At 43.1% G+C, this 14,945-nt stretch overlaps 1 protein-coding gene across 1 annotated transcript in view; it reads left to right on the top strand.

Annotated features, from left to right (window-relative positions):
- The first annotated feature begins 8,603 nt into the window (after window positions 1-8,603).
- The window catches only part of KIF13B (kinesin family member 13B), a 198,305-nt gene continuing 191,963 nt past the window's right edge, over window positions 8,604-14,945 (top strand). The window contains exon 1 of the mRNA XM_019440893.2: window positions 8,604-8,749. Coding sequence (XP_019296438.2) covers window positions 8,695-8,749 — 55 coding nt within the window. The 5' untranslated portion in view covers window positions 8,604-8,694. The remainder of the gene's footprint in view (window positions 8,750-14,945) is intronic.

The following is a 14,945-nucleotide window of genomic DNA, read 5'->3' as shown; positions in this document are numbered from 1 at the left end:
TCTGTTCCTGAATGATTTATGGAGATGCACTAAGCCTATCAGAGATTCGTTGTTGATGTCCTTAAGAGATGCTTTTCTTTTTTTTTTTAAGTTTATTTATTTATTTTGAGAGAGACAGAGTGCACGAGCAGGGGAGGGGCAGAGAGAGAGAACCCCAAGCAGCCTCCAAACTGTCAGCACAGAGCCCGATGTGGGGTTCAAACCCACAAACTGTGAGATCATGACCTAATCCAAAATTAAGTCAGATGCTTAACCGACTGAGCCACCCAGGCATCCCAAGAGATGCTTTTCAGCAAAGGGGGAAGTAAATTTATGTTTGTACGTAGAGTGAACACTTTGGGGGAGCTTGGTGTAAAATCTGTGTTTTGGAAGGCCATCTTCTGGCTCTTCAGAGATTAGTAGGAATTTAAATTTCCTCAATAAAAAGGGCCAAATGATGTTCTATTTTTTTTTTAAAATTTTTTTTAATGTTTATTTATTTTTGGGACAGAGACAGAGCATGAGCAGGGAAGGGGCAGAGAGAGAGGGAGACACAGAATGTGAAGCAGGCTCCAGGCTCTGAGCTGTCAGCACAGAGCCTGATGCGGGGCTCGAACTCACGGACTATGAGATCGTGACCTGAGCCGAAGTCGGACGCTCAACCGACTGAGCCACCCAGGCGCCCCTATTCTAAAGATCTTCTACCCCACTTCCTCTCCAGGCTTATTTATTCCTGGAATTTCTTGTTACTCTAGAATATCAGTCAAAATAATTAACTTAAATCCCTTCTCTTGTCTCCTGGCTCTTTCACCTCTGTGCCTTTTAAAAATGGAAACAATTCAGTCACCTAGTATATGCGGTGTTGGCTGTGTGCTCCTTGCTTTGAGCAATACCAAGAATGAGAAGACATCATCCCTGCTACTGAGTTCTCAGTCTAATTGGAGAAGACAAGACTTATATACATTATTGAAGTCGGCTCGTAACCTGATGCTAACATAGTACAGTACTAGAAAAGTTTCCAGAAGGGAAATAGTAATGTGTGTAGGATTAGTGAGGGATGACCTTACGGAGAAAATAGGGCTTGAATGGTTAGATTTCAACCGGCAGAGGGAGGGCATCCCAAGGACGGTAGCAGTTTTGAGTGAGAGTAATCAAAGCAAGTGTGGGGGATGATAGAGACTGTACCAACAGTCTTGGAGACAGCAGTAAGTGGTAAGGGCAGATGGTAAGGGAATGCCACGCTCCATAAAAGAGTAAAACCCAGGTCTGTGAAGCCAGCATGAAGAGAGGACTCTACTGGAGCAGAACCCAGTGATCTCAAATCTGTACTTCTGATTTGACTCTTGTGGTCTTTTCCCAGTCCCCACTGCCCTTACCACATTGGCCTCAGAGATAGACTTGCTTTTTAAAGATCTGTTAAAAAGCCCCTTCCTTTGCTTCCCCTTAGCATAGGTCAAATAAACATAAGTTTAAGAAAAGTTGACTAAGCACAAAAAGAGAACAAAAAGAACATTAGTATGTAAATAATTGAGTTTACAAGTTACACCTTGCTCTCTGGTCTCATAAACCATATCTCATTCCAAATGAGATCCCAGGGAAAGAGGGCCTTGCCTGGGGCCACCCTACTTAGTATATTCAGAGGACATCTTTTTTTTTTTTAATTTTTATGAGAGAGAGAGAGAGAGAGAGAGAGAGAGAGAGAGAAGGGCAGAGGCAGAGGTAGAGAGACAGAGAATCCTAAATAGTCTCCATGCTCATGTGGAGCCCAATATGGGGCTCAGGATCATGACCTGGGCTGAAATCAAGTTGAATGCTCAACTGACTAAGCCACCCAGGCGCCCCTCAGAGGAGATCTTTAATCTCCAACCCTCAAGAGCACCCTTCTAATCATCTAAACCTCTCAAAATCCAAGCTAATTCCATTCAGCCTCCTAAACCCCAAGGCTGTGGCCTTACCCTTTTAGGAGAGTGCATACTACTGTTTCTTTCCTTTGCCTTCTTCTGCGCCTACTTTCTCTACCTCTTAGCTGCCCATTCTATCTCTTGGCTCTTCCTTCCCCACCCTGGAACTGGCTGGAGTATCCTTAGCTTTGCCTTCCGTGTGATCTCTCAGGCCTGGCATACCGAGCCTGCCCCTTTTTGAGGCCATTGTCTTTAAAGGGGACTCCTACATGGCACTGAGAAACAAGCAAAGAGGCAGCAAAAGAACTTGAAGAAGTTACTAATTTGCCAGAAATCTAAGCAAATCTTTTAGTTTTTAAGGACAGTCACCATGTCTTTCTTATCTTTGTATCCAAAGCACCTAACACAGTAGTGTCAAGCACATGATAGGGAAGTTTGTTGACTGGGGTAATAAGTTGATTAAAACAAGGAGAACAGAGTGCTGCCATAGAAATCAAGGGACAGACTCAAAAGCTTCAAGAAGAGGGATGGCTAATAACACCAAATATCACAGAGAAATCAAGTATCAAGTAAAATGCTGAAAGATACCCTACTGGGTTTGCAATAGGAAGGCTGATTGCAATGACAGTTTTATTAGAGGGGTGAGGGTGGGTGAAAGCATGATTAAATTAATAGTTGGTTGACTAATGATAGGTGAGGAAGGAAAAACAATGAGTATGGATTATTATTTGGGGGAGGTTGGCTACGAGGCAGAAAGGCTGGTAACTACAAGTGGACCAAGGGTTGACACAAAGTTGTCCTTGTTTTTTTTTTTCCTTGAGTTTTATTTTTTGTTTTGATTTTTCTGTGGGAGATACCAGCTAAAGAGAAGGAGCTAGTGGAGAAGGAAAGGTTGAATTGGTTAGACAGGGAATGACTAACAGAACAACTTTGCCATGGAGGTGGGATGAAAGATCATGGAATAGAGATCTTAGCCTTGAGCTGGAGGCTCAAGAGGTACACCTACCTCTGCAACTGGAGGGGAAAAGTTTGTGCTAATATAGTCCTAGATAAAATTACGGGCATAGGAAATTTAGGGAATTTTCACCTGAGAGCCTTGATCTTTTACTGCAATGTAGGAGTGGCATGATTTGGGAGTGGCCATGCTGGGCTGGGTGGCCTTGTTGGGCTGGGGGCTTGAAGAGAGTGATGAAGATGGTAAAAGCCTCTGGAGGAACAGGAGGGAGACCTGAGCAGGAGAACAGTTTTCAAGCTCTACTGAGGGCCACGCTGAGATCAAAGGCCACAGATTTGGTCTTTGATCAAAGACCACCACTGTGTATGGATGTGTGACTTCCTCTAGCTGGGTTCCTGGGCACACAAGATAAGGGAAATTGATTACACAAGTTTAAGGATTTACAGGTCATGAGTGGTGTTGATGATATAGTCAAGAGCAAGGTTTAGACTAGGGTTGTAAGAAAATGAATCTCTGGGGGCACTTGGATGGCTATCAGTTGAGTGTCCAACTTCGGGTCAGGTCATGATCCCACAACTCGTGAGTTCAAGCCTCATGTCAGGCTCTCTGTCAGCACAGAGCCTGTTTCAGATCCTCTGTCCCCCTCTGTCTCTATCCCTGCACCACTCACTATCTCTAGGAAGAAAGAAAGAACGAAAAAGAAAAAGAAAGAAAGAAAGAAAGAAAGAAAGAAAGAAAGAAAGAAAGAAAGAAAGAAAATAAGGTAAAAATGAACCCTTGAAGGAGTCTGAGTATGAGGGACACCTGGGAGGCTCAGTCAGTTAGGCATCCAACTCTTGGTTTCAGGTCAGGTCATAATCTCAAGGTTTGTGAGATTGAGCCCCATATCAGACTCTGAACAGACAGCATGGAACCTGCTTGGGATTCTCTCTCTCCCTCTCTCTCTGCCCCTCTCTCTCCCTCTCAAAAGAAATAAACTTTTTTTTTTTAAAGGAGTTTGAGTATGAGAAATGAGGTAGGTTGAAGAACTAGAGGCTTAAGAACGATGTACTTGGTCCTTGGGAGTAGGAGGGTGAGGGAGTTTGGATGAAGTTGAGGTTATGGATGAGAGTTATTGAATTTCATAGGTGGAGCAGTCTTAGGTCATGGCAAGATCCAGGTGTGGTCCTGTTAGTGGGTGGTTGATGAGGAGTGTCAGTAAACACTGCAAGACCAGCTGAGCATCAGGTACTACATGAAGAGACAGGGTGGGGTAGTGGTAATGGTTTGGCAGTCTAGACAAGGGACACCCAGGATTTGCATTCAGGAACTTCTTACTCAGGCTACTGTGTGAGTTAACTTGCCTTATTAAGTCTCAGTTGTCCATCTGTCAAAGGCTATAATCATAGCACCCACTTCATGGGATAGTTGTGAAAACTAAATGAGATCATATATGGGGAGTGCTGAGCACAATGCCTGGCACAGAAGCATTCCATAAATAACAGCTATGACATGATGACTGCTATTATGGAGGCCAAGTCTCCCACCAAGGATTCACAAGGTAGAAAAGCATGAAAAATACATGAAAGGACCCATGGGGATGGCTTCTTTGTGAAAACAGCCTAGATTTCTGGAATCAGACCAATTTGTGTTTGTCCTCCAGCCCAGCCGCTTACTAACTGTGTGATCTGAGGCAAGTCATCTAATCAATCTGTCTGAGGTCAATTGTGATGCTGTGTTGCTAGTATCTTCATTCCCCTAAATGTATTAAGTGCCTGCTTACTCAGTTCCAGGCATTGTAGTGAGTGTCGGAGACAAAGAGACTTGAAAAAGACACCCTCCTTGTGCTCACAGTATAGCTGAGGAGACTGGAAGAGACAATTCTAATTGGGAAAACTAAGCTCTGGCACAGCTAAGACACACAGGTAAATCCTGATTTATGCTGGAAAGAAATGTTTTGCCTGATGGAGCCATTAGCTCATTCCTTCCTTTTTAAAGGCAAAAACAGAACTTAGTACACAGTTCCCACTTTTTTACAATAATGGAGTTTTAGAAACGATTTTTGGAAAGTAGAATGGTGAAAAATAAATCTCAAGTTCCAAGGGGCTGAGCAATCTGCATGTAGACACCTCCCATCCGGGAAGACTGTGGATGGGAGGTCTGAACAGTAGGAGCACCGTGGCTCCTTCGGTGATTTGCTCAGGTCCTTGGTTTCCCCATCTGTAATGCAGGGATAATAACAGTAAGTACTTCACAGAGTTAGTGAGTGGTAAGTGAATTAATTCGTGTAAAATGTTTATGACAGTATCTGGCACATAGTGAGCATTCAGAGTATGTTAGCTAGTATTATTCTGTAAGTGATGATCTTATAAAGAGAAAGCAAAATGTATTCCTCAGTCCACGCAGGCGTCTCCAGAAACTGCTGAATGAGTGGATCAAAGTAACAAAAAGTAAACCAGAAATCAGGTTTAGAATGAGTAAATTTGCAAAATGTCAGGGCAAAAAATAAGACACTTATCAACACAGCTCAAAATCAACCTCAAACAGACCTATCACAATGCCTTGAATCTAGTAGGTACCCAATAAATATTGGTTGGCTTCTTAAATCCTTGCTTTACAAAACAAAGGTCCAAGGGAGTGCTTTATTTACCAAGTTCTTTTTTCTCCCCTCATTCCTCTGAGTAGTTAAGAGAGAGACCTGACTTTTCCTGTCTCCTGTTGGAGCCTGAGCCCACACCCCCTGCATAGTGACTAGGCAGCTTTCCAGGTTCGCCTGATGTTAAAGCCCCCAAGTTCCTGGGCTGCAGGTTGAAACCTGTATCTCAGTCCTTTCTCTCTGGTCTACCTCAGGAAGACTTTCCATGGGAAGATAAAGGCACTTCTGGTCTTGGACTCTCTTCTCTAAGAATCCTCTCTCCTCATCTATATTGCAGAAGTTAAAAGAGAGAAGTTGGTGTGAATAGAAGTCAGAACAGAGAATGGCCCACAGGGGTTTTCTCTACAGTCCTTTGGGAAGCTACTATCATTTTCTTCCAATCAAACATTTCCCCAACAATTTAAATGATTTTGGAACTTTAGAGAAAGTCCTCACCTCTTCCCTATTAATTTCTGCCCCACCCCCACTTCACCTCCTTAGGGGCTTTCTTCTGAAATTTGAGCATAAATTCAAACACAAGGTTCCCACAGAAACTGTGCAGCCTTCTCTTTTTCTGCCTGTCTGACCTTGGTTTACAATGCTAGATTCAAGCTATCATCACAACATGCCTTTAAAAAAAAATTTTTTTAACGTTTATTTATTTTTGAGACAGAGAGAGACAGAGCATTAATGGGGGGAGGGTCAGAGAGAGAGGGAGACACAGAATCGGAAGCAGGCTCCAGGCTCCAAGATGTCAGCACAGAGCCCAACGTGGGGCTCGAACTCGCGAGCCACAAGATCGTGACCTGAGCCGAAGTCGCACACTTAACTGACTGAGCCACCCAGGCACCCCAACAACATGCCTTTTAAAACCAACATTTGCCACATTATAAAAGAGATATAAAGGGAAGAATGGCTGCCCAGGAACCTTGACACATTGGAAATCCTTATTTACTATAATCTGAATGTGGGAAGACGGTTATTAGGAAGAATGTTTAGGACCAGAGTACCCAACTCTGGTAAAGGGGACATAACAAAACCTTTTTAAAAAGTTGTGGTAGGGCCATCTGGGTGGCTCAGTTGGTTAAGCGTCCGACTTCGGCTCAGGTCATGATCTCATGGTCCGTGAGTTCGAGCCCCGTGTCGGGCTCTGTGCTGACAGCTCAGAGCCTGGAGCCTGCTTCGGATTCTGTGTCTCCCTCTCTCTGACCCTCCCCTGTTCATGCTCTGTCTCTCCCTGTCTCAAAAAAAAAAAAAAAAAAAAAGTTGTGGTAAAATATAACATAAATTTACCATTTAAAACACTTTTAAGTGTACAGTGGCATTAAGTATATCCCTATTGTTGTCAACAATCATCACTATCCTTCTCCAGAACTTTTTTCATCTTTCCAAACAGAAACTCTGTACTCTATTAAACACTAACTCACTGGGGCACTGGGTGGCTCAGTCGGTTAAGCATCCAACTTCGGCTCAGGTCATGACCTCACAACTCATGAGTTTGAGCCCCGTGTCAGGCTCTGTGCTGACAGCTCACAGCACAGAGCCTGGAGCCTGCTTTGGATTCTGTGCCTCCCTCTCTCTCTGCCCCTCCACTGCTCGAGCTCCATTTCTTTCTCTCTCTCTCTCAAACATTAAACAAAACAGAACAAAACACACTACCATTCCTGCTTTCCTCCAGCCCCCTGCAACCACCATTCTGCTTTCTGTCTCTATGAATTTCATTTTTCTAGGTATCTCATATACATGAAACCATACAGTGTTTTTGTGTGTGGTGTCTGGCTTATTTCAATGAGCATAATGTCTTCAATGTTCATCTATATGTGGTACAAGAATTACATTCTGCTTAAAGGTGCTTTTAACCTTTTTGACAGGTCAGCGATAGGATGGTTGGTAAAAGGGCAAGTCATGCTGGCTTTCTGTATTTATTCACCTGTAAAATAGTTCTGAGTTTTGTACTATCATTAAAGCATATCCAAGTAGGCATCACAAACCTACAGGATCCAGGCACATGAGTGGTAAAGCCCAGTGGAAGTAGGCAATGGTGAAAGGGAGAAACTTGCCTCTCATAAAAGTGGCCACTGCCACCTAGTTCTAATCCATTATTCTCAGGATGTAATTGCACAGGCCCAGAATTACACAGACAAGTCTCCTAATTTTCATGACAGTACTGTTGGTCCAAATGGAACATATTTACAGGTCAGATCTGGCCAGTAGGCCACCAGTTAGTAGTCTCTGCTTGGGTTTAATAACGAGCTAATTTTAGCGCGGCTTCATGCATTCATTCATTCACTCATTCACGCAATAAATGTTTACTGGGTCTCTACTACCTGCTACGCTACACACATAAGGCATGGTTTAAAAAATATATGGCAGGAGAACAAATAATCGCAGCATAAGTGCTATAACAAAGCGAAGATAATAATGACTTACTTTTATTGATCACTTCTTATGTGCCAGGGAGTTTTAAAAGAACTTATTCGTATTAACTCATTTAAGCCTTGCAACAATCCTATGAAGTAGGCATTAATGTCTCCATTTTAATCATGAAAAGACAAGCACTAAATATCAAATCACTTGTCCATGGTCACACCGCTGGAAAGTGCTGGTGCAGGATTTGAATTCGGATTGGTTCCAGAGCCCAAGGTCAAGACTGGAATAGATTGGTAGGGGCTCAGAGGGCGAGGTCGTATACGGTTAACCTGCGGATCTATGAAGACATCCTGAAGAGGTTAACTTTTGCCTTGTCTTGAAGGAAGATTTCAGCAAACAAGGCCGGGAGTGCAATCCAGGCAGAGGAAGTTGAGGCGGGGATCAAACTTTAAGGTTAGCGGGAAATAAGTCTGAAGAAATCGCTCTCAGGGTCTCCAATGTCATCTATTCAACTATTTTCAGGTGTGGTATCAGCCTACCGACGGCGTATGTTTCAGTACTAGCTGTGAGAGTAGAATGATTAGAAACAGAGGAGCATTTACACGTTCCAGGGAGCGAAATGCGCCTAATGTCTCCTGCCCCACCCGAGCCCCTCCGCCGCTGTCCTGCCCACTGCCCACGACTGCCTTCAGGGACTACAAGTCCCGTCATGCAACCAGGGAGCGCCGAGAGCTCGGCGACCTGCCTCGCCCCGCCCCGGCTCCGCCCCCTCCCCGCCCCTCCCTCCCGCAGCCCCCTCCCGCCCGGCCAGCCCCGAAGAGTTGCCCGGTGGCCGAGGCAGACGGAAGCCGAGGGAGAGTCTCGGCAGCAGCAGGATGGGGGATTCCAAAGTGAAAGTGGCTGTGCGGATCCGGCCCATGAACCGGAGAGGTGAGAGCCGAGCCCGCCCGGGGCCGCCACGGTCGAGGCGGCAGGTGCCTGGCGCGCCCTTCCCTCACCCGCGGCCGCCGTGTGGGGTCCGGCCGGCCCCGCCCCTGCAGTCCGCGACCAAGCGAGAGGGCGGCCGGCGCACCCCGAATCCTTGTCTCCCCGCGCCCGGCCGTCCTGCGCGGGGACGCCCCTCCCCTCGCCCGCACCGCGTCCGGGACGCGGCGGGCCCCACGTCCCGGTCCGCTGCCCCTTCCGCCGGCGCGCCCGCCCCGCCCCGCCCCGGCGCCCTTTCGCCCTCACGCCTCTCCTGCCCTTGCGGGAGGGCGCTCTGGTCCTTCGCCCCGGGCTCGTTTCCTCCTTCCCCCGCCCCTACTCCTCGCCCGTGCACCGACGCGTCCCCTGCTTTTTCCTTGCCAGCTGTCAGAGTGGCCCCCGCCCCTCGGTCTTCACCCCTCCACCCTGGCCGGGACGGCCAGGCACCCCGAGGCCCCACGTCTCCGGCCCAGTCACCTCAACCCTGCACTTTTGTGGTCCGCGGCAGGAAAAAATGGCAGGGAATTTGGTTTACTCTTGAAAAAGCACTCAAGTGCAAAAATTCCTCGTCTTGATTTTTCATTCTATACGTTTAACTGGGCGGTCATAAAGAATTGTAAAAACTTTGAAGTGAGAGGAGATGCCCTTCCATCCCCCGCTTTTTTGACTGTTGAGATAGTTTTGTTTTTGCTTGAAGTCATATTCGTCATCTCTCAACAATAAATAGTTTAAGTGCCAAGATTCTTGTGAAATTGTATCTTTCAGACATTCTCTCAATTCTGCAGGGAGGGTAGAGAAAGCAGATAAACCGAGTACATTTTAAATCCTCTTTAGACTGTCGAATGGAGTGAAGAGTACCGCGGTGAGGTGGGCTGGGTTTTGGCTTTAATGCTTAAGCAGCAGCGTGACTGAGCAAGGAACTTTAAATGAGATAATATATTTGAAAACACTTTCTGTACAAGGCTATGTTATTGAGATCACTGTTATAATCCCAGGAGATGACTTTTCAATTGATAAGACTCTTTTTGCAGCTTCTGTGTTCATATTCAAGTGTTAAGTCTATGTAGAAATCACGAGTTTTCCAATTTTCCTTTTCTCTGCTGTCTTTTGTATATATTGAGATATACAGATCAGCCAGTTGACGGTATGTTTTGTTGGTTTGTCCTTCTTTTCCAAGTTGGTTTATGTCTTCCCTAGGAGTCAGATCTTCCCAAAAGATCATTTCTTTTGGCGTTGCTAGGTCAGTGTAAGGCTGTCATGTGACCTACGAGAGTTTTGTTTTTTTCTCCTTCCCCTAAGAACTTAAACTAGTGCACATTTTGGGTCTTCAGTCTTTCCTTTGACAAAATCAAAGGGTCTTAGATGAACTCTGAAAGTTTTCAGAAGCTTTTGTTCTTAGGTGCTCAGGCATCTTTATTCAAGTTTATTACCATTACAAATGATTTAAAAAAAATGAAAAAGCAGGCCATATAAAACACAACTTTATCTGGAACTTGATTCTGAAAGGATGATTTCAGCACATTCTTAAAATTTCCTTTTCACAAAAAACTTGGAAATGTCAGTGCTAAAAAGATGTAGCTAACCATCACAAAAGACCCATCTCAGATCATTAGAATCCTACCCTCTTCCCCTCCCCACATGAATTTCAATTTTTAAACATTTTTTAAATGTTTTTTTAAATTTATTTTTGAGAGAGAGAGACAGAACATGAGTGGGGGAGGGGCAGGGAACAAGAGGGAAACAGAATTTGAAGCAGCAGTTATTTTTTTTTTTTTAAGTGTATTTATTTTAAGTGAGAGAGAAGGAGGGAGAGCAGGGGAGAGGCAGAGAGAGAATCCCAAGCAGGCTCCACGCTGCGAGTGCAGAGCCTGACATGGAGCTTGATCTCAGAGAACTGTGAGATCATTACCTGAGCCTAAATCAAGTCAGATGCTTAACTGACTGAGCCACCCAGGCGCCCCATGAATCTCAGTTTTTGAGGGAAGGTACTATATAAATTGTCATTAATTAGATTATAATAATTGTTGTATCAGAGTGCCCAGGGACACATAGAATACTAATTTTCACTGTGGAATGGATATTAGCAGTTCCTTTGGTTGAACTCATTTTAAAATTAAGGTTTGGGGTGCCTGGGTGTCTCAGTGGGTTGAGTGTCTGATTCTTGATTTCAGCTTAGGTTATGATCTTGTGGTCATGGGATTGAGCCCCATATGGGGCTCCACGCTGGGTGTGGAGCCTGCTTGGGATTCTTTCTCACTCCCTCTACCCCTGCTTGTGCTATCGCTAAAAACAAACAAACCTGCCCCCCCCCCCCAAAAAAAAAGATTTAAAATTAGGTTTATACATAGATTCATTACTCTGTAAATAGAAGTGCATTATTTTGGTAACTGCTTCCCCCTTCATTTAGTGACATCTCTTACCTAGCCTTGTTATTTCCTGAATGCATATGGACTTCTTTTTTCTGTAATTACCACAGATAATTAAGATTGGTTCTATTTCTGTTTTGTCATGAAGTAGTCATTTACATAAATCTAGAAGTTGTGGAATTCAGTGTATTATTATTGTGAAGCCAGTGATTTTTTTTTTTTTTTTTTTAAGATTTCATTTTTAAGTAATCCCACTCCCAGCTTGGGGCTCAAACTCACAACCCCAACATCAAGAGCTGCATGCTCCACCAACTGAGGCAGCCAGGCACCCCTAAAGCCAGTGATTTTTAAACTGCTATCTAGAATTTGTTTAAAAAGACTACAATGGAACTATATTCCTTTCCAGGAATTTTGAGAAGAATCATATTACTTTGTCTAATCATTACTTCTGTGAAAATTAGTGTATGAAGTAGTAGTATATGATTGTGACAAATAGTAAACTTTTAGTCATAGCTGTTTCTCTCATAGCATATTAGTTCAGGAAGCAACCTCAGATATCACTCCTCACAAATAAGATTGAGATGAGAATGGGTTACAAGGATGTTTTACTGTGTAGTTTCTGATGTTTGGACTCATCGGCTACTTTTTGAGGAAAATTGAAATTTGCAGGAAGCTTCTAATGTACCATTAAGATCTTTATGTGGTTCAGTATCTGCTAAGGTGTTAAGGTAGTTAGTTGGCTTATTATTTAACATTTATCATGGAAGTAAGAGTGTTTCAGTCTTTTTTTTGCTAAATTATACGTGGGTTTGGGTATATGTAAATATACCCAATATAAAAAATTATATGTAATTTTACCTAGTTTTAACATTACAACTTCTGTTTTGCTTTTCTTCATCTGAAATATGAACTCAAATGAGCTGAAGAAAAGCTGTAAACCTGTTTTGTCATGCTCTCTTGAAGTTCTATTTGCAGATACTGTTTGGTTTTTCATATTCTTTTTCAGACATGGACAACTCACCACGTAACTCTGGTTGTGTTCTTCCACTGTAAGGAACACCCATTCATACATTATTAACCAGTATAATTATTAAATGAACCGAAAGGTTTACAAGCATAATTGATGGCACTAGGTAGATCAGTGACACTCTCCTATTCAGGAATTTGATGTTTTATGACTTCAGATGGTTTAAAAAATATTTAGTATTTACTGAATGCCTGCCAGATGTCTAGCTTATATTAGATAGTATGGGATCTTACTGCCTTTTTGCAAGAGGTTTCCCATATTTAAATATGCGTAAAATCAATTACCAAAGTAAATAAATTTACACCAAAAGTGTTTGGAAAATACCTTTGCTATCTATCTGGTCTAAGGTAGTGAAACCAAAAATTACATTAGATGTTTAGCTAGAGAGAAGAGTAGTGAAATGGGTTATTTCAGTTGTTAGGAAACATGGATAATAAATTTATTTCAACAGGTATTTCTCAAGGGTTTACTTTGCACTTTATAGTACTTAATTCAGTGAAAGGCTCAAAGACACAAAGAAGAATGTACTGATAGAAGTCAGTGCTTAAGGAAATCATAGTCTAGTATCTCAGTGGAAAAATTGTTATGTATCTATTAAGAATGATGACAATGGACATCATTTAACAAGGAAGACTTTTCTATGTTAGCAGAAAAACCAGAATGTAAAACAGAATGTGTAACTGTAAGGTTGAATTTGCTGTTAATTTTATTACTGTATAAAAATGTAAACAGGGATGGGCAAGGGCTAGAAAGAAACATGAAAAAATGAGATTGCTTATTCTTGTTGGGAGAATCTTAACATCCTAAAAACTCTTAGTGTTGACTAGTATTGTAATATTCAGTTTTTTAAAATGTGCTTCATGGGTCACGCTCATGAGGAAATGGCCGTCCTGTGAAAAGATAAGATTAAAAGGTAAACAAGCACCTATCACAGATTGCCAGGTGAGTGATCTGGCAATACTGGAATTCAGAGGAGTGAAAGGTCCCTGGAAGCCTGGTGATCAGGGAAGGCTTCTCTGGGGAGGGAGAACCTTGGTTAGACTTAGAGGGAGGAAGCTTATGATCGGAATGGGTGCATGGTAGGAGGGGAGGAGAGAGCGTTGGGTCTTTGAGGAGGAAGTGTGGCCTGAGAGCAAAGGCACAGAAACAGGAATGAACCAGGCAAGTTTAGGCGGCAGAGACAGATAAGCCTGCCAGAAGGATGAAATTAGAAAGGTAGGGTGGAATTGCAGGGAGCCCTTAATGCTGGCTCGGCCCAGAAGTCCAGGTTAGGGTGGCTGGTCCATGTGCTCTCTTTAGCTCTGTAGAACTTCGCGTGGATCTCGGACACAGCATGGAGAAGGAAGACTGCCAGGTCTCAGAGCAGGATCAAAAGCCTGGGTAGATGCCTGATTCAGGGCACAGCTGGGCAACATTTAAGAGCGGGTTGTGAAAATTAAGCCACGTGAATAGGAAGAGTAAGGAGGCTGGTCAAAACTTAGGTAAGCAGTCATGACTCAGAAGACAAGGTGAAACTACAAGGTGAAACTGAGGAAGTAGGAAGCTTAGAGAACATGCTGACAGTCTGGGAAGACACACGTGATCCTTAGGAAATGAAGGGGCAGGGTAGCAAGGAGATTCTGATACAGGAAGGTGGTTTTGACCCTCAGGACATTGGTGGGCTCAGGGAGATGACTGATACTGGAGTTGAGGACGGCTGTGGATGGAAATTTCTGACATACTTTCTAAAACAGAAGATCCTTGTTTTCTAGCATCTGCTTGATATGCTAATGGAGAATGAGACACACAACTCTTACAACATTGTTTTGTTTCTGCTGTCTACTCAGTGACTGAAATTGGGATTTATACATACAGGGCCACAGGCTTTTGGAGAAGAAAGTACAAGTTTACATGATAAAATAAAATAAAAACTTGTTTGAGTTGGCATTTACTTTTACCCCCTCACCTCCATAAAACAATGACTAATGTCCAACTTTTCCAGTCCTTAAGGTCTGAAGATGGAGGATACTACTGACAAAACTATTCATTAAGCAGATGAATGGAGATGTTTATTGAGTGGAAATGGATTATTATTGATCTCTTGGCTTGCTGATCAGGTTTCCCTTGTGTTCAACATAACATATAAAAAAAAAAAAACTTGGCAGAGATGAGCAGTGTAATTTATGGGGAAGTATGTGAAACTAATTGATCTCTAGGACACAAACCCATGACTTAATTGGTACTGGGCTTGAGCTTTTGGGTGCTAGAGATACCTTTATTATTTTTTTAAATTTATTTTTGATTGAGAGCACAAGGTGGGGAGGGACAGAGGATCTGAAGCAGGTTCCATGCTGACAGTAGTGAGCCAGATGTGGGGCTTGAACTCATGAACCATGAGATCATGACCTGAGCCAAAGTCAGACACTCAACTGACTGAGCCACCCAGGTGCCCCTGCTGTAGATATCTTTGAAAGATGGTATTAGCCCATTCAGTATGCGTTGATTGAAGAAAAGAATAATAGCTACTCCTTTTTAAGAGCTGTTTGTTAGCTACAGAGTTCGGTACTTTGTATATGTTATTCTTTAAACAAAACTTTGAAAGGTACTTTATAGAATTACCATTTAACAAAATCTCAGACAGGGATAAGTAAATTTCCCCAGAATTACAAGACCAGTATTTTGGAGCCTGAGTTTCACCTACTTTCCCATTGAAGCCTGTGCTTTTACTGCTATATTGGATGTGATGATCTTTAAAGGGACCTTGCATTTTTTTGAGTTTATGTAATTTTCA

This window comes from Panthera pardus, unplaced genomic scaffold (genome assembly GCF_024362965.1).
Source record: "Panthera pardus isolate Hobbes unplaced genomic scaffold, ASM2436296v1 HiC_scaffold_13, whole genome shotgun sequence".
Lineage (NCBI taxonomy): Eukaryota > Metazoa > Chordata > Mammalia > Carnivora > Felidae > Panthera > Panthera pardus.
The sequence above is the reverse complement of the archived record's forward strand: the minus strand, read 5'-3'. Positions and strand labels throughout refer to the sequence as shown.